Source organism: Bemisia tabaci, chromosome 10 (assembly GCF_918797505.1).
Source record: "Bemisia tabaci chromosome 10, PGI_BMITA_v3".
NCBI lineage: Eukaryota > Metazoa > Arthropoda > Insecta > Hemiptera > Aleyrodidae > Bemisia > Bemisia tabaci.
In genome coordinates this window covers 867,892-894,331 of record NC_092802.1, presented here as the reverse complement: position 1 = coordinate 894,331, position 26,440 = coordinate 867,892, and the positions used below count along the sequence as shown (strand labels likewise).

Genomic DNA, 26,440 nt, shown 5'->3' with positions numbered 1-26,440 from the left:
CATTTTTTATGCTCGAGCGAAATTTTGAAACACGCCCAGCTGGGTAGCGTTTAGTGGCAGGAAATCCACAGTCTTGGGGAAATAAGTTCCTTACTCCCGTCATATTTGGTTGGCGAAAATCCACATTTACATCCATTTACTTTGACAGAATTTCTCTTTCTAAATTTTCATTATAAATCTTTTTCAGTTTTTTTTCGCATTTTATTGTAAGGAATTTGTTTAACAGATGATGCTCTGTCAGCAGGTTTTAATATTTCTTGAAAAAAGAGCGCGATAAAATTTAAAATTTCAAGAGAGAATCGAGCCTGTCCCACTTTTCTTCAAATAGTAATCAGTAATCAAGGTATGCAAATTAATAAGCCACCCCTCCCTTCTAAATTCAATTTTCGTACTTTATTGTGATTCATTCAACCTAGCACTCCCTTGCCGTATTTTTCCTTGGAGTTTGGAAGGATATTTGGATTTCTTATGTTTTAAAAATATTTAATCAGCTATTCTTTTTTTTAATACAATCCGTCTACTATCAATTGTGCTCCGTCACCATCCTCGTAACCGGAAAGGATATTCCGGGGTTTTTTTTTTACTTATTTGGAAAAAGAGTTCGGAAAGATGTTTGGATTTTTTATGTGTTGAAAATATATAATCAGCTTTTCCTATTTTTATACAATGATTTTATTGTGCTTAGAGTCCCTTTATACCCAGAGTTAAGACAACTCGATTATCAGCTGACTGGCAGCCGGCCTTGGCTGGCCATGGAGGCCGAAACAAGTGCACCCAAACGAACGATATTGAGGGATAAGGATCAGGAATCCTGCGATGTCTGTCAAACAAAAACAACAACATCAACAAATTGATTAATTAAAAAGAAAATGAGATTGGTTTGTGAATAATTTCTTAATCTATTTTCATTTTGGACCGATGGAAATAACAATTTACTCTTGATAAACCACAATTAGGTAATATTTTCATTATTCTTGTTCACATTCGAGGTACCGCCATCTTGGTGCACTCGTTTCGGCCTCCATGAGCGAGATCCAATCAGAATTGGATTTTTTTTTAGGCCACTTTCAGCCCAACCAAAAGTGAGTTGTCTTAACTCTGGGTATAAAGGGACTCTAATTGTGCTCTCTCACCTTGTTACCCTCGTAACATTGAAAAAAATTCCTGGGTTTTCAATTTTTTATTTAAAAAAAAAAATGTACATCTATATTTTGAAGAGTTCAATTTCTGAAACGCATTTTATTAGGGGGCGATGAACGGTTGAAAATAATCCTGTATGGAATGGTAAAATTAATTACAGCAAAGTTTCATTAAAATCTGAGCTTATCATGAGCATAGTAATTAAAAAATCGATGGCAATCAAGCATGACATATTTTGTGAGATTTATTCCGTCGCTCAAACATAATTAGCGATCAATGAAACACAAATCAAGCAAAAGGCGCGGAGTTTCAGGAAAAATATGTACGACGCCCACGGGAAACTCGAGGAAAATGAAGGAGCGGAATCCGTAGTCCATTCCAATATCATTTTCCCGAGAACTCGGGAAAAAATAAACAAGGAAAGTGGATTATAGGATAGAACACTCTAGATACGAGGCATCATACCTACTCAGATTATGAGTGTATGCCGTGACAAAACAATTCCAATCACGGGAAAAGCGGGGGAAGTGACTTAATTCATATTTCGAATCGATACGATTCCCCGCCCCGTACCAGCTTACTGCCGTGCAAAGGAAGAACGCCGTATGAACATTCGAGAGTTGCCAAATTTCTCTCGATAAAATGTTTATTCTTGAGGACAGTTATGTATATTTTTCCCCCAAATTTTCAGACGTTTTAGATCAAATTACAAACGAAATTTTCTGAGCAATTGGCTGACAAATATTGAAAAATTTTCCTGAAAATTAGTGATTTGCCAGGGGAAATTTGGCAACGCCTAAAGGCTCATGCGGCGTTTTTCCTTAACACGGCAGCTTAGACCTTCGTAATATTCGACAGGATTCTGGAAGGTATTTTCTTGCTGGAGTGTTCGCGAACGTTTTCGTCAGAATTTTTCGAATTCCTGTTCGTGTTCTGCCGTGCTAAGGAGGAACGCCGTAAGAATATTCGAGAGTTGCCAAATTTCCTTCGGTAAAACGTTCATTTTTAAGGGATTTATTGGATATTTTTCCTCGAGATTTTCAGGACCTTTAAAAGAATTTGCGGACAAAATTGTCCGAAAAATTAGAAGAAAAATATTCATAAGGTTACCAGGAAATTCGTGTTTTATCAAATGAAATTTGGCAACACCTGAAGGCTCATACGGCGTTTTTCCCTAACACGGCAGTACGAGTCGGTGTCGCGAGTTAATCAGTTTATCATGTCGTGATTAAAAACCACGGAGATCACGCACATTCATGGCCCTCGTTTTGCTACGTTCTTAGGGACATAATCCACGGCTTTAACCAGAATCACCACAACTACATCAGGCATCATTGGCGTAGCGTGCTTTGCGATATACCGATTGACCTACCATCGAAACCGGTGTTCGCAAGGAACACTTTAATAATCGATTCTTTATTAGAGATTCAAATGAGGAAGTATCGATTATCGATCATTCATGCCTTGCCACTGCACATTAGGCATTGCCCAATTTTTCACTTTCATGTTTCATTTTTTCAATAGAATCTGAAAGTACATCTGAGTATGAAAGTTGCATTTTGTTACATCTGAGTTCCGTCTGAAGTATGTAATAAGAGGAAGCTGGGAGAAATCTGGATGTTCAAATATTTTGCACACAGCCTACTATCTAGAGCTGAGTTTAAATGAAAGTCCAAATTAAGAGAAGAGTCATCAAGTTCTAATATATTTTCAGCCCATCAAATGGATATTCAGTTGTAAAATAGGAGGTGAACGAAAGCTTCATTTGACTAACTGTGTATATCCCTCCCAGCCTGGTTAAAAGTGTGCATTACCCGACCTGCATTTCCAAATGTTTGCACTTATGTTTAATTATTATGTTAAACATTGTGCAATAAAACCTCCTTTTTTCCAGAGCAGCGTGCGCTAACATGAACGAAGTTTTAAAGTTTCGTGTGTTTTTTTTTAAAAGAAGCTTATCTTACATCAAGGTTTGGAACTTCTCTTAGGGTTCTGTTTATCAACATTGAATCAGCCGTCAGATTGGTGAAATTCATTAATCTGATTCGTCAGATTGATCCGAAGGAATTCGTTAAGAGCTTGGTTTGCGTTTAAACATTGAACGTATTTCTGCTAAATTTAACCATAAAAAGGTGGAAAACAAGGACCAGTGACGTCAGCAGCGACAAGGAGATCGCCGAATTCGAGATCGGGGCCCTTTAACTCATGAGCCTTGCAAACAACGCTGTTGGCACATGCCCACGGCTCATGAGTTAGTGCTCAGTTGACCCTTAGTCCCGTTCAGCAGAATTAAAATCCCGCTTTTCATTTTCCCGACAGGAATCGACGTCCAATGGAGAATTTGCAGGTGCCTGAAATTTCACGAATTTTGTGTTTGAATAGACGCTACCATGTGAGCTAAACACGAGGATACACTTGGTTCGTAAATTAAACAATTTTTGTAGGAGATATGACAAAATGAACTAATGTGCTGAAATACATGCGTTTAAATGGGAAATGTCGCCAGATGACGTTACTAGGTGGCGTATTTTCTCACTTTCAAATCTATTTTATACTATTTCCCATAGTGGAAAAAATTATAAAAAATACTGTGGAATCAGCTCTTTCAGCACTTTCAGATGAAGCAATAAATAGTTGGACTGCATTTTGCAATTCGGAATTATAAATTCTGGCTCTTCTGGAAAAACACTAATGTGCGTAAGGAAACTAATGGCACATACGTTGTTTTTAAACCGGGCTAGGAATTATAGTCTCAAATTGCAAAATGCAGTCCAATTTGCGTGCAAATTCTCCATTTTCAAAGCGAAGGTTCGGCATTCAAGTACAATGCGCATCCAATAGCAGATTTGGATGTGGAAACTGATTCTGAACCTCGAGGTAAATTTCTCTCAAGACCGAATCATTTGTGCAAAGAAATGTCAAATAAATGTATGCGATATTAACTATTTATTAATCAAAATCCCTGAGGAAAGCAGCGCAAGAACGTTTTACATGAAAGAGACAGGACCTGAGAACACTTATGAGAATTCGTATGTGTCGTGTGTATTAGGGCTTTGAAACTTGATCAAAGCGGAAATGAAGCATGTAGGATCAAAGGATACCAGTCTGCTTTCCAACGAGACTGAGAAAACAGCACCTTGAAACAGTGCTTCGGTTGCCGCGTATCCAAATAAACGATAATGGATAAAACGATAATAGAAATTGGTAAATGATACATTTTGAAAATATTCATATAATTGATTTCTACTGAAATAAATAACCTTCCTTAAAGATTTATTTTATTTTTTACGGAGAGTGTTAAAACTTGTTTTTTATAAGATGAACCGTGTCCTCTTAGTAATTCCCAAAATAACAACGTTAGTATGACGGGATCCGAGAGGACTTATAATGCTGAGAGAAAGATATGATCAGAAAGGGGGGAAAATCAATCACACTGGTCCCAAGCTGCAATTTAAGTTTCTGCTCTTAATCATACCCCCCAACTGAGTTTGGTTACTGGAAGCGGAATAAAACTGGTACTGGAACCGAAATAATACTTACAATCGAAACAGGAACCGACACCGAAATTTCGCCACTGCTGCAGGCTGATTATTGAAATTGATAGAGAAAGAAGACAAGGAGGATGTGGAGGGATCCCATTAGTGGAAGCGGGTGGCTGCGCTCGACAGAGGAAATAGGTACCGAAGACTAACTAACGTCAACCCACGAGAGACCCTACAGTTAGTAAATCATTTTCTAACTTAGTCTGTACGAGCCAACCATTTTAACCAATTTGATTGCTTCATACTCCCTATGTCTTCTTTGTCTATGGCTTTGTCCATCTAACTTCAATAATCAACCCGCTGGAACCGTTTCCAAACTTTATTTCGGTTCCCATTTAGCCTAGGTATTGTTTTTTCGCACACCCACAAAAATTGTCGGTGCTGGCGACAGAACCTTCTGTCCACAGGGCTCCTGCCCTTTCTTGGTTATACTTAGAGAACTTCGATCATAGGCATAGAGCATTCAGTCCTCATAAGGGAAACTTCTGTAAGTGTTACAAATAAATTGCAGGAGCCCTGTGAACCGAACTATTTTTTTCAGCGCAGTTCTCCTATTAGTCGGAAAAGCGACTGTGCACCCTTTTGACATTACATGCTTCAATATTATTGGAGGAATTGTAAACTGGTGGTGTTTAAAGCAGGGAGTGCGGCTAAGCAGTGATACGACGGGTGTGTGCGACGTCAAGCGGTGGTAGCGACGTCAAGCGGTGGTAGCGACGGTGGTAGCGGTGGAAGCTGGGGTCGGGCGGAGGCCCGGTCGGCGATGCTGTGTAAGGCATCGGAGAACCACGAGGCGAAATCCCGAAAGCGGTCGTTGAGGAGCTGAAGCTGCCGGAGGGTCGACTCCTCGACGGAGCTCAAAGCGTCCGTGACGGATTGCGTTTGCTGAAATCAGACGAGGTCCTACTCTTTAGCGTGCTCGCTGCGTGCTCAGGGAAGGGGGGTTTCAAAAATGTCGAGCTACTTCTGCCAATTCTGGAATGAGCAAGAAAAAGCATCAATCGCATGGTGTCCAACCAGAGACAAGAGACCCTCCACCGGCCTCTTGGCGACAGGTGGAAGCTTTTACTTTCGGGGATTCAACACTTTCTTATGGACAATTAAAAGGGAGCAACAGTTATCACCATAATTTCGGCTGTTCTGCCGTGCTAAGGAAAAACGCCGTATGAACCTTCAAGAGTTGCCAAATTTCCTTTGCTAAAACATGTATTTTTGACGACATTCACGCGCATTTTTCTTTGAAAACTTCAAATATTTTAGATTAAATTGCGTGCAAAATAGTCTGAAAATTTTGAACAAAAATATTCACAATTTTCCAAGGGAATTCGGTTTTTATCGGAGGAAATTTGGCAACGCCTGAAGGCTCATACGGCGTTCTTCCTTAGCGCGGCAGTGTTGACCTACCTACATGGTAGATGATGAGCTTCGGGTGACGTCATGAGCCGAACAAGTACCCCAAACTTCGGCAATTTTCGACTTTTTTGCCAAACGAAACTGCCAACATGTTGTTGAACATCAACCATGTAGGTCATCAGTCAACAGTAGAATGCTGAAGTCTCGAAAGTAAAAGCTTCGACCATGGGCAAGATACTGGTGGAGGGTCTCTTGTCTCTATCTCAAACCATGGGCCTGTTGCAAACTTCAGCTACATTGCTGTGCTAAGGAAAAACACCGTATGAATATTTGAGAGTTGCCAAATTTCCTCCAGTGAAATTTTATCTTTGAGGAGCGCTATCAGCATATTTTCTTTTGAAATTTTCAAATAATTTAGATTTAATTACGAAAAAAATTCTCTGAAAATTCGACCCGAAAATGTTAGCGAGCTTTCCTAAAAATCAGTATTTAATCAAAGGGAATTTGGCAACTGACAAAGGTTCATATGGCGTATTTCCTTAGCACGGTAGTATAGCACAAAGTAGAGAGGCTTGAAGGACAAGGCGCACAAGTGCGGTTTTAGCAATTTCGAGAAATGCATGTTTGAAATTCTGAGATTACGTGGATCCCTATAACGGAATAAAAATTCAAACTGACCTTTTGATGCCTTAAAATTAGAATTTGGATGCCAATTTTTCAAATATAATACAATGAGACTAGGTTTACTTGAAATCATCAATATCTCAATTTTTCCTACAAATGCACTTATGCGCCTCGTACTCCAAGTCCCTCAGTTGTTTCTCATGGAACATGGCACAAAAATCAGGCTGAACGCATCGGAAAGACTGAAATACACTCCTAACCTCTCAATCTGCCTAAGAAATATGCATTTTATGCATATGCAACTTCCCGATCCAATAATGATACCGGGGTGAACTTGAACATTTCGTGCAAGGAGTCGTTCCAACCCTTCTTTGCGCACTAGAATACTTTACAATCTTCAACATGGCCGTCGCTTCCGCACGTAAATCTTGAGGAAGCACCTTAGTCCTAAGCAACGCATAAGGAAAATGTAAACATAAACGCGCGCCGTTTGATAAAAGGCCGCCTCGTCACTCGTATTTTGGCGGGTTGGCGTCAGCCATGTTGAATATTGCGTAGCGTCGTAGTATGCGCAAGGGTTAGATGGAACGACTCCTCTCACGATATGATCGTCTGTGCCGTAGTATTGTTATTGAAGCAAAGAGCTCAGGCAGAAATAATTTTTCAGGCAAATTGTGAAGTTAGGAGTGTATTTCAGACTTTCTCGATGCGCTTATCTTGATTTTTGAGCCATTTTTCCATGAGGAATAACTCATCTCTTTGCTCTAGCTGAAGTTAGCAACAAGCCCATACACTAAGTTGGTGGCTACGTCGCTCTTTGAATGTTAGAAGGATCGATTTGCAATGGTTCTAACGAAAACAATATAACCTTTGTGTCCAGGTTCATTTAGGTGTTTGTTTCTTCGTTTGTCTTTAATAAACTATGTTACGCACAGATCGTGTAATTGCCCAGTTCATGAATTGGGCAGATTTTTGCTCATTTCATGAAATGGGCAATGTTGTTGCCCAAATTGTGAAATGGCACCAAAATTGCCCATTTCATGAATTGGGGCGGGAAAAAATCGCCCAATTCACGCATTGGGCAAATAATGAAAAAAACGCTCACACTCAATTTGTGTAATTGCCCAATTCGTGAACTGGGACATGAAAATATTGAAAGTAAGTATTGAAAAAAGTAGAAAGTAGGAAATGATATCATGCTAATGTAACTCACCTAATTGTTATTGGCGCAGGTCCTTTGCGGGTGGCAAGCGGAATTGCACTGCACTTTATTCTTGAAGCAACGGCACTGTAAGGTGCGACACATAGATTTTTTGCAGGAGCACCGCTGGTACCCCTGTCCACTTCCGACGGACATTTTCCGCACCAATTCCCGAACACTGAAACAATCTTGCGGCACATCCTCCACCTTCAGACCTTTATATTTCACAACTTCAAAAGCATTTCGCGCTAATCGTGTAGAAATAATTCCACATTTACTACCGATCTGGAACAAGCCATTCTCCTCCTTCATCACGATCCCAATAATATTGGCTGGATCGCCGCGACCTCGGTCAAATGTCGGCGTGCGACATTCAACCCAGTGACAGAACAACAGCAGAGTCTCAGCCTAACATTCCAACGACCTCAGAGGCATCAAAGGCTCATCCTGCAGTAACGCTTCGTCAAAAAGCGAGCGAAAGTTTAAAAACGCAGGCACAGAAAATGCTGACACGTGCGGAAAAGAAGTTAGCCAGAGTCAAAGTTGGGGATTGCGTTACCGTCCCCGTCTCCGAATTTGACCGAGGTCGCGGCGATCCAGCCAATATTATTGGGATCGTGATGAAGGAGGAGAATGGCTTGTTCCAGATCGGTAGTAAATGTGGAATTATTTCTACACGATTAGCGCGAAATGCTTTTGAAGTTGTGAAATATAAAGGTCTGAAGGTGGAGGATGTGCCGCAAGATTGTTTCAGTGTTCGGGAATTGGTGCGGAAAATGTCCGTCGGAAGTGGACAGGGGTACCAGCGGTGCTCCTGCAAAAAATCTATGTGTCGCACCTTACAGTGCCGTTGCTTCAAGAATAAAGTGCAGTGCAATTCCGCTTGCCACCCGCAAAGGACCTGCGCCAATAACAATTAGGTGAGTTACATTAGCATGATATCATTTCCTACTTTCTACTTTTTTCAATACTTACTTTCAATATTTTCATGTCCCAGTTCACGAATTGGGCAATTACACAAATTGAGTGTGAGCGTTTTTTTCATTATTTGCCCAATGCGTGAATTGGGCGATTTTTTCCCGCCCCAATTCATGAAATGGGCAATTTTGGTGCCATTTCACAATTTGGGCAACAACATTGCCCATTTCATGAAATGAGCAAAAATCTGCCCAATTCATGAACTGGGCAATTACACGATCTGTGCGTAACATAAACACACTAAGCAACGAAAGTATGGTTTGAGCGCCAGTAATATGAGTGAGGGTGTTAATCACCAACTCTATGGTCGCAAAAACCCTAAATGGAACTATCGAACTTCGATGTGAAACGTAGAACGTAGCCACTAAATCAGTCTATTGGAACACCATCTGTATTGGGATTTTGTGAAAACTTCTGTGTGCAATACTGCCGTTCACAGCAAAAACGCTTCCGCTACATTCGATTCTGCATTTTTCTTTAATACATTTCGTTTTATCATGAAAAAACAGGATTATTATCATATTCAATTTTGTCGGCTTGAGTCATTTACTAACATGGCACGATTATTTTGAAAATATGGAGAGTAAGTGTTCGTCGGTTTTTCTATCATTAAATAAAGTATCCAAAAAATAAAATAAATTGAATACAATTTCGAATGAAGTTTTGGCATTTTTGCAATGGACGATAGAATGGTATGTGACAGCTAAGAGATGTCAGACAAGGATGCATACAAAACTGCAAAGCTGCAAGGATCCTCACCAGCAAAAAATAACCGAACACACAAAACTACCCAAGACTCCAGTAAACTCCGCAGCCACTTACATCTTTCAATCCTTCTGGAGATATGCCCGAATTTTTTAGAACAGTTTACCCTTTCTACGAAATGTGCGAAAGAAAAAAATCCTTCCTAGGCCACCGACATAATTTCTCAAAGAGCTTTTCGTATAAAATGACTCAAAGCAAAACCCCGAAACGACTTAATTTAATAAAAATTAATTGTATGATTAAAAAAATAGGTTCGTTTTAGAAAAGTCTAATGATGATGAGAGCCAACCCGGAACAGCCTGGTACAATTAATTGTATGAAATTATTATGTCTTTGCCGTACGAAGTATGCGCTACGAAGTCAGAGTTGAACAATGAGTTCATTTTGTCCGCAGATTTTAAAGGTAGAAGTACATTTTTGATCATCCTGATGTAATCATCGCGATACTTGAGTCATTTTCCGCCGGGAACCACTTTTCTTTCTGCCCCAGAAAAAATTTTACAAAAGAGTCATTTGAAGTTTTAATTAGTATTGCGGGTTTCATGATAGCTTATGAAAACATGAGTGAGGTTGTTTAATTTTTAGGAAGACGGATTAGTTACCCGATTCTCCTTTCTTTAGTGTTTATGACCTCTTAATTTCCGACCCGAAGGTTTAATTACGCTGTATTTTTTTAGATGTCAGTTTAATTTTTATTCCTCTGTTATATATGGTGTATTTTAGCCTCTTGTAATTGTTTTAATTCTGTTTTTAAACCCCGATAATGACCTTTCGCCTTGATTTATGAGTTCAATTACGGGCAAAACCGCCGGGGATCGCGCGGGAGTCGTGATACAAATATTTCAACTCTGATGTGACCATAGCGGTATCACTCCGAAATGAAGGCGTTTTTAATTTCGATGTTACCTGCGCTTATTTTCTGTGTTATGTATACACCCTTGTGTTCGGCTGGAGTCAAATCAATGTACTGTGTACCAAGAACGTTGATAGAACACACATTTTTCAACATTCCTATGCAAAAGCCCAGTGTGGAGCATTGTTACCATTGTGCAATTGCCTTACCGAGTGCAGTCGGAAACGTAAGGGTCTTCAAAAAGTTCAGCTCCCCCCCTGTAACTTTTGAACGGTTGCACCTAGCGAAATGAAATTTTTACAGTGTTCCTAGGTCAATAGGAACTACTTTTGGGCATACTCAAAATTTGGGGGCGGCGCCCCCGGGCTGCTGGGCGGACCCCAACTCAAAATTTTCAAATAGCAACCCCCATTTTTTATGGCATTTTCAGAAAGAGGATAAAAAAAGAAAATTTTTGAGCTATTGTGAAGATCTCTACGATTTTTTTTCGCCGAGATATTCGCGATCAAAGTTTAAAATAGGCCTATTTCCAAAAAATCGTGTGCGCCGACCGAAAAATCCTAGGCAACCAAACTTGTGCTTCAAATGTTCAGAATTACACGCACTTTCAAGAAAAATTGGAAATTTCGACTCTGAAGGTCGCAGGCCACGTTCCAAAGTTACTTGATGGGGGGGGGGGGGGGAGCGCGGCCCGCGGAGTAGCCGGAGGGGGCGGCCTGCGACCTTCAGAGTCGAAATTTCCAATTTTTCTTGAAAGTGCGTGTAATTCTGAACATTTGAAGCACAAGTTTGGTTGCCTAGGATTTTTCGGTCGGCGCACACGATTTTTTGGAAATAGGCCTATTTTAAACTTTGATCGCGAATATCTCGGCGAAAAAAAATCGTAGAGATCTTCACAATAGCTCAAAAATTTTCTTTTTTTATCCTCTTTCTGAAAATGCCATAAAAAATGGGGGTTGCTATTTGAAAATTTTGAGTTGGGGTCCGCCCAGCAGCCCGGGGGCGCCGCCCCCAAATTTTGAGTATGCCCAAAAGTAGTTCCTATTGACCTAGGAACACTGTAAAAATTTCATTTCGCTAGGTGCAACCGTTCAAAAGTTACAGGGGGGGAGCTGAACTTTTTGAAGACCCGTAGATCTCGCGGGAGTCGTGATACAAATATTTCAACCCTGATGCGACCGTAGCGGTATCACTCCGAAATGAAGGCGTTTTCAATTTCGTTGTTACCTACGCTTATGTTCTTTACTGGGTGAGTTCAAATAAGCGTCTAATCTGGTGTCCCGAGCTGTTTTAATCGTCATAATCTGAGAAACATGGGCAAATCAAATTTTTTTCTCATTTTCCACACTATTGTTGACTATTACATGCTATTTCCCACTTTATTTGGACTGAAATAAAAATTTAGGAGAACTTTGAATGTGCAAATTGCCTATATTTGTCCCAAATTTGCGTGTCCCCCGTGCCTGGTTCTTGACTTTAAATCGATGTTGCAGCATAACCAGAGTGATTATTTGAGAAAACTTTATCGGAGATGATAGGTAATGCTTTTGAATTTGAGAAAAAAAATATGTCAATTTCTTTTTTGCTCCATCAATAACTTTTTCACGCCCTAGAATCATTGTCCCGAGCAACAGTCAGCAACAGTCAGGAGAGACATGGCAACGATGTAATAAGCTCTAAATGATTGCCGTAACGTTGAGGTTTTTCCAAAAACGACTTTTTTTGTTTTGATTGAATAGTTCACACGTCGTGGATGGCAAAAATTCTGAAATTCGCAAATTTTTGTGCAAGATTAACGCCATTAACGATGCCAAACAGAATTCTATACACGATAACTAACAGGGCGTCAAGCATACACACACACACTAATATCAGCTCGTAAAATACTTTCGAAGTGTGCGTTAGGGAAAATTTTCTCCTATTCCGATCCTCTAGGATGTGCTACTAAATATTCCGTGAAAAAAAACACCAAAATTGTCTATACTGTCAGAGATAAGCTTAAAAAACAGCTTATTCCATCCTGTCCCGTTCCATCTTGTCCCGTTCCATCCTGTCCCATATGTTTCCATCCTGTCCCATGTCCCAGTTTAGTGGGACAGAGTGGAAAACTGTTACAACTGAGACTTGCTTGTTTAAGCCCTGTAGGCGCTCTTTTCTACCGATTTAAGTGAAACTTGGTACCCGGGGGTATTCTTCAACGGGGAACTCGAATTTTTAGTCAAATTTTGAAAATTCGAAAATCCAAGATGGCGGATATGACCTAAAATGCTATCGCAGCGCCTAATCAACTGAGACTTGTTTGTTTAAGCCCTGTAGGCGCTCTTTTCGACCGATTTGAGTGAAACTTGGTGCACGGGGGTATTTTTCAATGGGGAACTTGAATTTTTAGTCGAATTTTCGAAATTCGAAAATCCAAGATGGCGGACATGACCTAAAATGCTATCTCAGCGCCTAATCAATCGATTTACGCGAAACTTGGTACCCGGGGGTATTTTGAAATGGGAAACTCGAATTTGTAGTCGAATTTTCAAAATTCGAAAATCCAAGATGGCGGACGTGGCTTAAAATGCTATCTTAGCACCTAATCAGTCGATTAAAGTGAAACTTGGAACCCGGGGGTATTTTTCAATGGGGAACTTGAATTTTTAGTCGAATTTTCAAAATTCAAAAATCCAAGATGGCGGACATGGCCTAAAATGCTACCTCAGCGCCTAATCAAGCGATTTACGCGAAACTTGGTACCCGCGGGTATTTTTGAATGGGGAACTCGAATTTTAATCAAATTTCCAAGATTCGAAAATCTAAGATGGTGGCCGTGGCTTAAAACACTATCTCGGTGACTAACTAATTGATTTTAATGAAACTAGACCGGGAAACTTGGTATTAGGAAAAGAAAGGAAATTTTAATAGGGGTGCAATAGGGTTTCTTATGTATCTTAGGCTACGAAATCGAAAAATTCCTGGGTTTTTTCCATCGTGCATAGATTCTTCCGGAAAATTGACTCTACTGGAAAAGCTAGATTTTTAAGGAAAATTCCGATTTCTCCGGAAAAATTCCGAACTTTCCCAGGATAATTCGCACTGATACAGTTAAATGGAGGTGTTCTTCAGAATCAGCGCCAAAAATCTACTCCAAAACCATTGGCAAATCTTCGGAAAATCAAAAAAAAAAAAAAAAAAAAAAAAAAAACGTTGACCGGTGTTAGTCTTCAAACTTTTCCTGGCTTTATCTCCACTTCAGCGGGTACACGCCCACTCGAAGTTTTAAAATTCGGTGTTTTTGATCCATTTTGTATTGCAATATTCCAAGAAATAAAAGCTTCTTCTCGTGTTAAAGGAAAACAGTGCGCATTTTGATAAACAGACGGAACTGTCTAAAAGACAAGCAGAATAAGCTCCAGATATCTTTCATGACGGATGATTTTTCCTCAATTTTTTTGGTTCTGCAAGATATGAAAGGGTTACATGTTTTCAATTATGCTTTAATTTAGTGTTCAACGATGCTTTTATGACAATTGTGTTCAATTTTCAATTAAAAGTATCATATGTCACCTCTGGGACGAAAATTTGGGAAATCAGGCAAAATTAGAGCAAATTTTGGGAAGTGATACACTTGACGGTGGAAATTCGGGTTTAAGCCCAACTATTAAGCTCGACGAGCTATATTTCCTGAGTTTACACCTAATGATAGTCAAAATAAAGTTTGGTTTGCCCAAAAATTCCCAAAAAAATTTTGGGAGGAAATAGAACCTGGAATTTGACCCTTATTTGAATTCACCCTACTACGTATGCACACTTGTGTTTGACCAAGGTTTAATAGAAGCTGTGTATCAATGGCGTTAATTTAACACAGATTTTAAAGCATTCTCTCTAACAGAGTGTGGATCAATGTTGCCAAAGTGCGATTGCCGAACCGAGTGGAGTCGGAGACGTCATGTTTCCCTATTGCCATTTCTTTCCAACAGCCAGATTATTGTCTGCAATGACTATGCCTATTTTCGCAAATGAAAGAGACAATAATTGAACGATTTACGCAGAAATTTCAGTGAGAATGTAGATGACTTTAAAAGAACCCGTTAAATTTTATTAACCTTGATGTTTTTGGATTTTTTTTGCCAGAAATTTCCAAAATGGGGAGAAATTGACTACAAAAAGAATGAATCAATCGTAATTAACCAGAAGCAGCCTAACTACTCACATGAGACGTTGCCTATCATTTCCTATCATGCCTATTTTATTGCATTAAAACTATTCTTGATCCTGTCTTGAAATTTTGTGGGTGTAATTTTTACTTTTTATGGAAGATTCTCAAAATGTTTCATGGCGTTATTTTGCGTTCATTTTTTGTAAGGAATTAAGAAGAGAAGAAATTAGTCAAAATCAAATGCAGTCAGGCAGAATTTGGTTAAATTCGTCCAATTGGACTACGTTTTGCAATACGGATCTACTCTTTCCGGCATTTCAGAAGCAACATATGCACCATTAATTTCCTCATGTACTCTAAAAAAAAACACATTGGATCTAGAGTCCAGACTCTTAAAAACATAGACAGGAAAAAGTATTCTTGATTCAATCTGAATCTAGCTTTAATCAAGAACCAAGCCTCTTAATTTAAGCGGATTTCCTTTTGATTTAAGCAAAAATGCGACTGAATCAAGAGTATTTTTTCTTGTCAATGTTTTCAAGAGTCTGGACTCTAGATCCAACGTGTTTTTTTTTCCAATGTACTGAAAGGTCCTTTAACTGATGAAGTATAAGTAGTAGCTGTTGCTTGCAAAATGAATTCCAATTGTAACCGTGGATGTGTATTCTGTGATCGTAACTATCCATGAGAGAAATGAGAGCATGAGGGCGGGTTTGCACGGAAGCAATTTTCTTTGCGTCCTATGAAAATATTGAAATTTGTATCTCAAAAACTAAACATTCTCTTTAGTATTACAAAGATTCAGTTACGAGGACTTTAATCCACTCTGATTCCGATAGAATGCGTTCATTCGATTCCGCTTAATTTTACCGCGAGCACAACTGGTTAAATGTTTGAATGGTTTCTTTTCGGAATTTCGATAATGGAATTGTGAATGAAACATTGTCTCTCCTTTAATTTTCTTCGAATTTTTTTTGTCAATGTGATCTTGTGACGCCTATCAACAATGGTATCCGTTCTAATTTCTTTTTTAAGGTTTTTTACTCAAAGGTTGTTATGCCTATGGACGGACGCAATTTACCGTAATCTTGAATGTTAAAATGCGATCATCCTCCCTTCTCTGAGAGGATAAAAGTGCAGCCCTCGAAATTCAAAGTAATTCACACCGAAGATTTTATTCACATCTTCTCGATAATTACCGTTTCAAATTATCAGGGGACAGCCTGATTCGAAGAATATTACACCATCTTGTAATTTTACATAGAGTAGCGTGAATTGTAGCATCTAGCGTGATCTGTGTCTTTCATTAAAACAGCTGAATTTTGCAAAGAAACTAAGCATGAAACGTTTATAGCAGCAAGCTTGCGTGGTATTTTTGAAAAGCCGCAAAAAAAATACAGGAATAAAGACCTTGTAGCAACTTCATCGCTAACTTTTTAATTACAGGTTTTTCAATCTCATCATCCTATTGATTTTCAGAGGCAGGGTTTGCGCATCAAGAATCTTACCCAAAAATGATTACTCAGCCAACTGCGAATGAGTAATGGTAAATCTTTCGCTCTTACTATCAACCGTGTAAATCCAATTTGAATGAAATTTACACAATCCATAACACTCCAAATATATACGATCTATACCAATTTTCTTTGTCTGTACTGTTTATCATCGCACCAGATGTCATCATAATACCAGAGTAATCACCATCAAAATGTAAACCGAATCATCAGCAAATATTTAGAATAGTAACTCCTGAAGACCATTATCAATACCATATCTTTGCAACGGACTTAAAAGTAAGAACCTTTATTTTTTAACTCACAATAAAATAAATACATTTATTTTAATGTGAGTTAAAATCAATCCATAGCTCTGCCTACCTTATGAAAAACAATTTACCAGGTATTGTTACAGTACCCCAAGACCAAAGAATTCACGAAGCCTCTGATGAAGCCCTACTTTTTCTTCAATGATGCGAACACTAGTGCATCATGTGATTTTTCGGAAATTCTCCTTCTCATGCATACTTTGGCGGCTGCCTACACTGGTGAAAAAACCTCTTGGTTCAAGAGTGCAGTTTCTTGTCGCCGGATTGTTGAATTGAATCAATGCAATTTTGAACTGAATCGAATTTTGAATTGAATCAATTCAAAATCCGCTTGAAACAAGAGTCCAGACTCTCGTTTCAAGCAACAATCCGGCGACAAGAAACTGCACTCTTAAGTCAATGCAATACGGCATTGGTCCAAGAGGTTTCTTTACCAGTGTAGGCTCTTATTCCCTTTTTCTTAGATCCTATCCTGGATACCAATAAAGTTCTTTCTTATTTACTAGGTATCCCATCTCCCTTTCTTAGATCCTATCCTGGATATCAATTAAGCTCTTTCTTATTTACTATCTCATGTGTTTTGATCACTTTGCGTAGCACAAAGAGTATTTCGACGGCATAAGTTCGCAATTACATATCTCGTTTGCGGTGTCTGAAAATCTTCGCTTCTATGTTATTTTTTAAAGGAGGACAAATTGACATCATTCCTTGAAGTTGTTGCAGAATTTTCTTCGCACAGAGAAGAAAAATCACGGCAGTTTTAAAGAATTTCCGTTAAACAGTTTTTCGTTTAAAAAATAAGTCTTCGACGCCGGCAAACCGAGTTATGTGACTGCCTACTTACACCGTCAATTTATTACATTGACTTTTTAAGTATTAGTAAAAGCTTACCTCATTTTGAGTATCAGCATTGTCCTTTTTGGGCTCATCTACTTTATTCTCCGAGTCATTGCCTTCGGTCGGAGTTGCGGGTGCCTGTTCTTGGTCCGCCGGATTTTTAGACTCATCAGTTTGTGGCGCTGGAGTCACCGATTCATCTGGTTTCCAGGCATCTTCTTTAGACGGTTCCTGTGCGGCGTCATCAGCTGGAGCCTTCTCATCATTTACCTCAGCATTAGGACCTGCATCTGAACCAGGAGCATTTGTCTCGTCATTTCCGTTTCCGCCAGCACCTCCATTTCCGCCTGATCCGTCAGTTTCCTGCGTGGGTATCTCCCGCTTTTGGGTCGCGGAATCATCGGAAGCTCCGTTCTGCTCTGGGGCATTCTCACTATTTCCAGAGGCTTCAGGATTAACCTCTTCGGGACTCTGCGCGTCCTTATCGTTGCTTGGTGTTTCACCGCCTGTCTGCTCTGAAGCTGGAGTCGCTGTATCTTGGTCCGTTTGTTCGTTGTTTGGCTGTTCCTTCGCTCCATCAGAATCCGCGTCTCTTTCTGTATTTGCCTCTTCGACTGGCTTTGACTCGTCTTGTGGCTTCTGACTTTCATCTGGTTCTCTGTTTCCTTCCTCTTGTTTCGCGGGCTCATTTTCGGTCTCTGGTTTTGTGGGTTCCGTTCCCTCTGGGGTAGCAGCACTTGCCTCTTCTTCCTGTTTTACGGGTTCTTTGTTAGCTTCATCCTCGTTGGTAGGTTTATCACTATTGTTGGAGTTTTCAGGGTTTTGGGTTTCTTCCTTCGGGGTTTGGCTATCCTCAGGAGTGCTCTCCGCTGGACTGTCTGCTTGTTCATTTTTTGGTTGTTCCTTCTCTGCGTCGGATTCAGCTTCTTTTCCTGCTGCTGTTTCTTCAGCCGGTTTCGGTTCCTCTTGGGGTTTCTGTTCTCCGTCTTGTTCCGGTTTCGTAGACTCGCTGTTTTCCTGGTCTTGGTTCACGGGTTCCGGTTTTGTTGATTCCGGTTCCTCTTGCGTAGCGGGGCTCTGGTTTTTTTCATCGGTCACCTCGTTTTCCGGTCTTGACGCATCTTGGCTCTCTTTCTGCTTCTCTGATGGGTCCTCTTTCAAAGAATCAGCATCTTCAGACTTGGAAGCGGGCTCTTCCGTTTCCTTCTCTACAGGTTTAACGTCCTCGTCCTTTGGCTGTTCTTCTGCCGGGGCGTTTGTTTGATTCTCTTTCGTATTCTCAGTCTCTTCAGGTTTCACTGGAGTTTCCTCTGCAGGTTTTGCAGCTTCTTCAGGTTTCACTGGAGCCTCATCTACAGGTTTCGCAGCTTCCTCAGGTTCGGCAGGCTTGGCGGCATCTCCGTTCTGTTCGCCCGCATTTTCAGGATTCGGAGTCTGTTCTTTATTTTCTACAGGTTTAGCGGCTTCATCTTTCTGTTCCTCTACGCCTGCAGGTTTCGCGGACTCGTCCTTCACTTCCTCTTTCTTTGGCTCCGGCTCTACAGGTTTGTTTTCAGGTTTCTTCTCCTCAGGTTTCACAGCAGGTTTCTTTTCTGGTTTCTTACCCTTGGTCTTATCCAGTATCTGGTTGGCGATCGAGTAGGCTACCATGGCGGCTTCCTCTTGAGCCTCTTGGTTCTCAGGGTATTCGCCGGTGCTCTTCAGTTCCTTCTGGATGTTCTTGGAGGCGTAGAAGCCTTGCATTAGCTGCTTGACGACGCTCTGGAGGTCGACTTGGATTCCGCTCAAGTCCGTCTTGAGGGCCTGTTCGATGATGTGGAGTTTCTTGTAGGAGGAGGTCTTCTTGCCGTACAAGTTCTTGGGGTAGTCCCGAGCCCGGAATTTCTTCTTCAGGGCCTGGTCGATGACGTCATTCGGGTTCACCTCCAGAACCGCGATCGGCTCCAGTTCGTTCTTCTCGGCGCGCTCGGGTAGGCTCAGCATCTCTTGACGTGGCGTCTCTCCGATTATCTTGGCCAGTGATACCTGTTTTCATGATCGAAAAAACAAAAATAAAATAGCAGAAATATACGATTGAGTTGTAACTTAGCCTGTTACATTTGCTACCGCAAAGTAGCATTATTAAGAAAATTTAAATTGACAAAAATAAAGCTGCCTACTTCTCCTAATTTATTCAGAATTGAACGTAAAATTTTATATCGACGGTAAAACTTCCAAACCGCGTATCTCGGCGTGCGACGTCGCACACATCATGTCATACTCTAATTTTCAATTGGAGGAGTTAATTCATGAACACTTCGGTGATTTTCCTTCTGTTTGCGAAGCAACTTATGAGAAAACCTCAAGGAGGAATGATGACTTGTTCTTCTGTAAGAAAGTAAAACAGAAGCGGAGACTTTAAAGCACCGCAAACGAGATACGTGGTTTGGGAGTTTCTCCGTTGATATAGAAATAAGTTATTTTGCACGGGTTAAATATGATCTGGAGTGTTCTAGTGAATTAGCTAATAAATTGTATGGAATCAACTTAAAGTAAAAGATGAAAACAAGGTTGCAGATTGATTTTCTTTCCAAAAAAGGAGAACATTTTTAATCGTTTATTCATTCGTCCGTTCAGATATTCCTTCTATGATAGATTTTGGCCGTCATGAGAAAGAATATTGGTGGCCAAAGTGTAAAACCACGTATATCCATCGCGGTGCTTCAAAAATGTCGCCCTTATTTTATTTTTTCGAAGAGGTTTAATCTAACTTTTTGCTTCCAATTTTCATAGAACATTTTGCTAACAAGAGAAGTAATCAAGGAAGGTTTTAAGTTGTTTTTCTAAGAAAAAATGGACGTATCTCTGCCAAACGGAACTATAGACGAGTGGAAAAGATGAGGTGTGCTCTAGAAAGCTGTGTAAGAAACAATTTTCATGTGGGCGTGATTCCCTTTGGAGAATTGGAAATCGGGATTTGACATTCTATCCAACGGAACTGGGTGCTAACTCAATGCAGCACTCATAAGCCATGGGCATGGCACAAGAGCGTTGTGGACAGGGCTTGAGTTAAAGAGCCCCATCCTCGATCTTGATCCCGAGTCCGTTGCCGCTGTCGTCACTGGCGCTTTATAATTTCATTTCATTCTTACGGCCCTCGACTAAGAAGCACACCTCTTCTTCCCACCTGTCTCTGGTTCAGTTTGACAAAAATATGTCTGGGTGAGCCGCTCTTTTTAGATGAACAAGGAAACAACTTAAATCGGGACTAAGGCCGCAAATAATAAAGAGAACACAAATCTATATAAATAAAATCGTTGGGGGTTTCACTGTAACGCTTATTTCTGGAGTTCTACCGGACCGATTTCGACGATGCTTGACTCTGGTGAAAGCCCTTGACGTCCCGATGTCCGCAAAACTTTCAGACTTCCAAATTTTTCAGCCTCTTTCGCTTGAGACGCTCTTGAAGCCAAATCCATCCCCCTCCGACCTTAAGTTTCCGAGAGTTGCGGTATGTTTCCGTTGTAACGCCTAATTTGAGAGATCTACCGGGGCGATTTTTACGATTTTTGGGTCGACTGCAAGCTTCTAGCTTCCAGATGCTCGCAAAACTGTCAGACTTCCAAATTTTCCAGACTTTTCTTCCTGAGACGCTCTTAAAGCCAAATCTTTTCAACCCGCAAAACAAAGAAAATTATAAAGAAGGACACTACGAGTCTCACCGTTGTTACTATCTGTCTCACAATAACAACGGTGAGGCTCATACTGCCCTTCTTTTTAATTTTCTTTGTTTTGCCGGTTGAAAATTCGGGCGCGATCCCTGCGAAACGTCCCGAGCTTTTTATTTTATTTTTCGTGTTCTTTTTATTATTTGTGGCTTTATTCCCGATTTAAGATGTCTCCTTGTCAGTGTTTGGGGCCGATTAAGTTGTTTCTTCTATCATTTTAGATGAACTCACGGGGGTCCGCATAGCGGCCAGGACGCATGCCCCCTCTTATTCTACTATTATCGAGCTTACCGTTGATTTGACGTGCGAGCGGACGCGTTGGGCGAGGGCCTTGAGGAGTTTCTCGATCTTGCTCTTGCCGGCCTGGAGGTTGTCGAGGACCCCCTGGACGGCCTGCTTGTAGGTCCTCTCGACGGAGGCGGCGTCGCGCTGCTTCCTGATGAGCCTGGCGGCGTCGTCGAGCTGGGCCGCCGCCCCGAGGGCCCCCTTCATGATGGCGTCCATCTTGTTGAGCACCACCGTCGCCTCCGCGAAGCGGGAGATGTCGATCTCCCCATCCGAGGTCACGATGCTCCCCTCCGGTATCGAGCGACTCTCCGCATTCTGAGAAACAACACATCCCATTAGGGCATCTTCAAGTATTACATTGGAAAAAAAACACATTATTGAATCTAGAGTCCAGACTCTTGAAAACATTGACAAGAAAAAGGACTTTTGATTCAAGCAGATTTAAGCTTAAATCAAAAGGAAATCCGCTCAAATTGAGAGGCTTGGTTCTTGATTTAAGCTTAAATCTGATTGAATCAAGAGTATTTTTTCTTGTCGATGTTTTCAAGAGTCTAGACTCTAGATCCAATGTGTTTTTTTCCAGTGTACGTGACGCACTTTGGGGAAAGGGAGTTTTGAGCCACCGTTAGTGTGCGTTGCGAGGGGGGGGGGGGTGGTCAAGCTTGTGTCCAATTATAGTTGAAATCATTTATTAATCATTTTTTTCATAATCTGCACCTATCACAATCATCTTCCAAGCCCTTCACATCACACTGGAAAAAAAAAAAAAAAAACACATTGGATCGAGAGACCAGACTCTTAAAAACATCGACAAGAAAAAGTACTCTTGATTCAATCAGAATCTAGCTTGAATCAAGAACCACGCCTCTTAATCTAAGCGGATTTCGTTTTGATCCAAGCACAAATCTGATTGAATCAAGGGTATTTTTTCTTGTCTATGCTTTCAAGAGTCTGGACTCTAGATCCAATGTGTTTTCGTTTCCAGTGCAGGGTGTCGACCGTTGCACAGTAAAACGAACTAGTCGAAGAGGTCGGCCATGAAATTTTTGGCTAAAATTCCGAATTTTCATGTTATTTTTGTCCCAAAGTCAGTTTAAAAGAGAGTCTCTGAGAGAAAATTTTACCAAAAAACTAACGGAGCCACTCTCAAACTTTTTTGTTTCATATTTTCGAAAATAAAGCCTTAAGAAGTGTCCAGATTTGTCCGATATCTCCTATTGACTCGGTTCAGTGTGCGTCGGTTCCGGGATAAGCATGAATACACCGAAGAATCACGGATTTTAATAGGTCGGTATAAAAGCACAAAAGAACCAAGCCATATCAGCCATTGCCAAATTTAACTGATCAATTTAATTTATCACAAGAGAACGTTGGTGCGGATTCCTTTGAAAATTTCAGGGAATTTGCTCAGTAATATGCAGAAAATTTACTGGAATTCGCACAGAATTCCACACAACTGTTTTCATGCGAGACATTAAATCGCTTTATTAAATTTGGCAATGGATGTTGTGGCTTCCTCTCTTATCAATTCCTCTATTCCCTTTCCTTATCCTTCTCTTTTTTATTTTCTTTTTAACCTCCTTTCTATGCTAAATCCGTTCTGATTGACATCGGCACGTTGGAAGTTTTGGAGTGCGATCTAAGTCTGTTAGACTAGAGACCATGTCGTAATTCCGCACATAACAGCTTTTTCTCCAAAAACAAAAATATTTAAAAACTGGGTCACTCTCACATATCATATTTTGTCCTTTCCGGCCAAAGTATCACAAGCACCATACGACGTTTTAAAATTTCCGCCGCCTTTTTATTTTCTTACACAGAAACTTTTGCGAGTCAATTTGCGAAGAGTGCCAAATTCAAGATTTTGCCAAATGGACCAAGATGCTCCGGAAAATGTGATCTGAACATGTTGAGAGGATGGGCGGGGAAAGGCTTGCCAAGATTTGTATGGTAGGACGAACTCATAGCCAAAGGCAACCCGGACAACCGCCCAAGAGATGGGCACATAGCTGCCTTTCATCCCATTAAGTGACCTCTCTCATCACCATCATATGTTACTCATTCAGTGGCTAGATAAACAGGGTCACGGCCCTAGTCAAAAGTTAGAAGAAGAAGAAGAAATCTTTGGTGGAATCCGTTGGAAAGTTTCACCGAATTTGATCGGTAGCACAAACAAAATTTAGTGAAATTTTCGGACAGCTTCGTTGAAATATTTTTCTGTAAAAAAATAAAATTGCGGCGGAAATTTTTAAAGTCGCATGGCGTTCGTGATACTTTGGCCGGGATGTGACGATGTTCGTGACGTTGTTTAAAACGCGGTGCTTTGCTGACGAAAGGATGCGTATCACCGTTTATAAATGAGCCGTTGGGAACGCGGAGTTATACGGACTGCGGGACTTTTTACAATATGCAGATTCGAAAATTGACGATTCAAGGCCTGCTGACCGAAGCGCTTCAATATGATCCGTGCAAATGGCCATTTGAATAAGTGTTCATCAAATCCAACAATTCCCTTATAAATTGACATTTGTGACAAAAATCAGCCTATTCACTTTCAGATTACATATTTTCCTCTCAGAATTTATGTGAATACCAGGAGAGCAAGCAATACTCTAACCTAAAATTGTGTAATGTTTTTCGTCAGAATCTTTGAAATAATCACTGATAGTTACAAGGAATTACTTGGTTAACTTCTTTCTTCAAGAATAAGCTCTGGGACGAAATCAGATTACAAGAATCATAGATTATCAAGAATCATAAATAGGCTGACGGGTCAGATCCGACAAAGAAAACACGAATTTTCGATGTTGAGTGCATTAATGGTGAACGGTTAGAAATAGAGGTAGGTGGAGGAATCTGTGGTTTGAACAATCACGATGGATAACGCCAATCGCAGTGTTCTACCAAGGGAAATTTTTGCTCTTATATTTGATGAAGGACATACAGTACAGCCGGATTCAAAAATATTTCGTCACCACACAACCCTTGACCGTCTTATCACGATCATTTGATGACAAGTGTCACTTATCGGCCGTACATTTGTAAAATCTGCCAACATGGGCATAATTTCATATAATGAACCATTGAATGAATTTACTCAAGTTGCCCAAATATACACGAGTCTCGCTCAATCACAGCAGCTACTCGCATCTGCGTTTAATTATGCACTTTTTGTCTATATGCACTTTTTTGTCTATTTCGAAAGCTCCATACTTTCCATCGAAAGGTCTCGGGATTCTTATTTTGTTTTCTAGCCTCTCTGAAAGTATCGTCTTAAGATATCACTATGATGTGTATTATCGCTCCACACAAGTTCAAAAATATAAGTAACTTTCAAATTTGGTTGAATTCATGATTTTAAGAGTTGTTGTCTGCTATTGCCACGTCAAAGTTTTCATTTTCAGCCACGCGGCCGATTGCTAATTCCAACATTATGTATACAGGAAAAGACGGTTTGTTTTGGTATTTCAATTCTGTTTTTTCTCTTATGGCGTAAAAGAAGGGTAAAAACAAATAAATCTGTTAAACTTACGCGCAGAGAGTATAAGACTAGCACAGCCAGAAGACTTTTAGTAAGTAGGCCCATCACTGTAATCCTATTACTGGCGAAAATCCGGGCTTGAAATGCTTTTTAAACACGCAATATCATGGCGGAAAATTTTCTCTCAGCCTTTTTTTGCAGGTTTGCGTTGAGGCTTTTTGTTTTCCCCTCTCTCCGCTCTCGGATCGCACGACGGTTCCCCTCCCGACTCATGAAATTGCATGATTTTTTCCGCGCTGTTTTTCGTCGAAGTAAAATTTAACACGCAGAAACTGAATTTTCTCGCAACTATTTGTGGAGCCAGAAGAGAGGAAAACTCATTTTGAGCTTTTTTCTGACGCTGCTCCTGCGTTAATGGTTTGCTGCTTTCGTGCTTTGAAGTGAAGGGAGAGTTGCCTGGCACCATGGTTGCCAAATGAGCTCGATTTCCTAGATTTATCTGATACTTCCAGGATGCATGGTACCATCGTCAGGGTCCCCACAGTCAGGGAACACCGCGAAATGTCGGGGGATTTTGAAAAATCCGGGAAAACATAGAAATGTTGGGGAAAATGGCGATAATTTCTGAGATAAATCGTCAAGTCACATTTATTTGCTTTTACGGAAAAAATGGATTGCTAATTTAACAATTAAATTGTCAAAAAAACATGTCTGACATGTTTCAAATGTACATTTGACAATGAAGGAAACCTAATTTTACCACGGAGGTGGTTTAACTACAAAATTGGTAAATCAGCATCATCATTCTTGTCGAGTGGGTCTGACGTTTTGAACAACAAATTTTGCCTGAAAAATATTTCTAACTACCGTGAAAGCTCGCTAAGTTGAACTGTGTAGAGACCGACGAAAAATTCGACTAAAGCGGCAATTCGTCTTAACCAATTTTCCACTTAACTTATGGCCGTGTCTAGGGACCGAAAAAAACTTCTACTTAATCGGCATTTCGTCTTAACCGTAGTTCGACTTAGCGAGCTTCTACTGTATGCCTTTATAACAACCTGGCATTTGTTCAATTGTCAAGGGATTTCACCAAAATGTGTCGCGGAAATCAGGGAAATATTAGGGAATTTAATTTTCCAAATTTTGTGGCAACCCTGCATCATTTTCATACTGATTATAGGGCCGATTTTTTAGTTTCTATTCAATTGGAGTCGACAACACGTTCCATAAATGTGAAATGATGGTCTGTGTCTCACCATATCGAGGAGAAATCTCAAAAAAAAGAAAATCAAGTCAGACGTAAATTTTAACACTTTTTGGCATATTGGATCCCATTCGTTAAAAAAAAACAGTTCCCTCCTCTCTTCTCCTTTTTTTTTTTTTTTTTTTTTTTTTTTTTTTTTTTTTTTTTAAAGGTGATTTAATGATTGATCCAACCAAGGTCTCCCATCAAATCAATCAACTCGTACAGCCCCAAGTAGATCAATTTACACGCGGTCAATCATCGGCAATTTCTCTGGAGCAAATCTGTTAAGCGCCTGATATTATTCCATGTATTGCTGTCTCGTTGAAGGACTATCCAATTGCCGTGCAAGTCATGCTCATAAGTTACGCGGAGGGATATGCCTGCGGGTTTATTATGAAATAATAGACAAAGAAGACACAGGGTGAATGGAGCGATCCCATTGGTTGAAGTGGATGG

The 26,440-nt window shown here is 40.3% G+C and overlaps 1 protein-coding gene across 1 annotated transcript in view; it reads right to left on the bottom strand.

The window, feature by feature from the left end:
• LOC109038311 (uncharacterized) overlaps positions 1 to 24,941 on the bottom strand; it is a 37,007-nt gene extending 12,066 nt beyond the window's left edge. The window contains exons 1-3 of the mRNA XM_072305264.1: positions 24,790 to 24,941; positions 21,261 to 21,572; positions 17,317 to 19,287 (exon numbers count right to left, since the gene is read on the bottom strand). Of these exons, the coding sequence (XP_072161365.1) occupies positions 17,317 to 19,287; positions 21,261 to 21,572; positions 24,790 to 24,843 (2,337 nt within the window). The 5' untranslated portion in view covers positions 24,844 to 24,941. The remainder of the gene's footprint in view (positions 1 to 17,316; positions 19,288 to 21,260; positions 21,573 to 24,789) is intronic.
• Between the last annotated feature and the right edge of the window lie 1,499 nt (positions 24,942 to 26,440).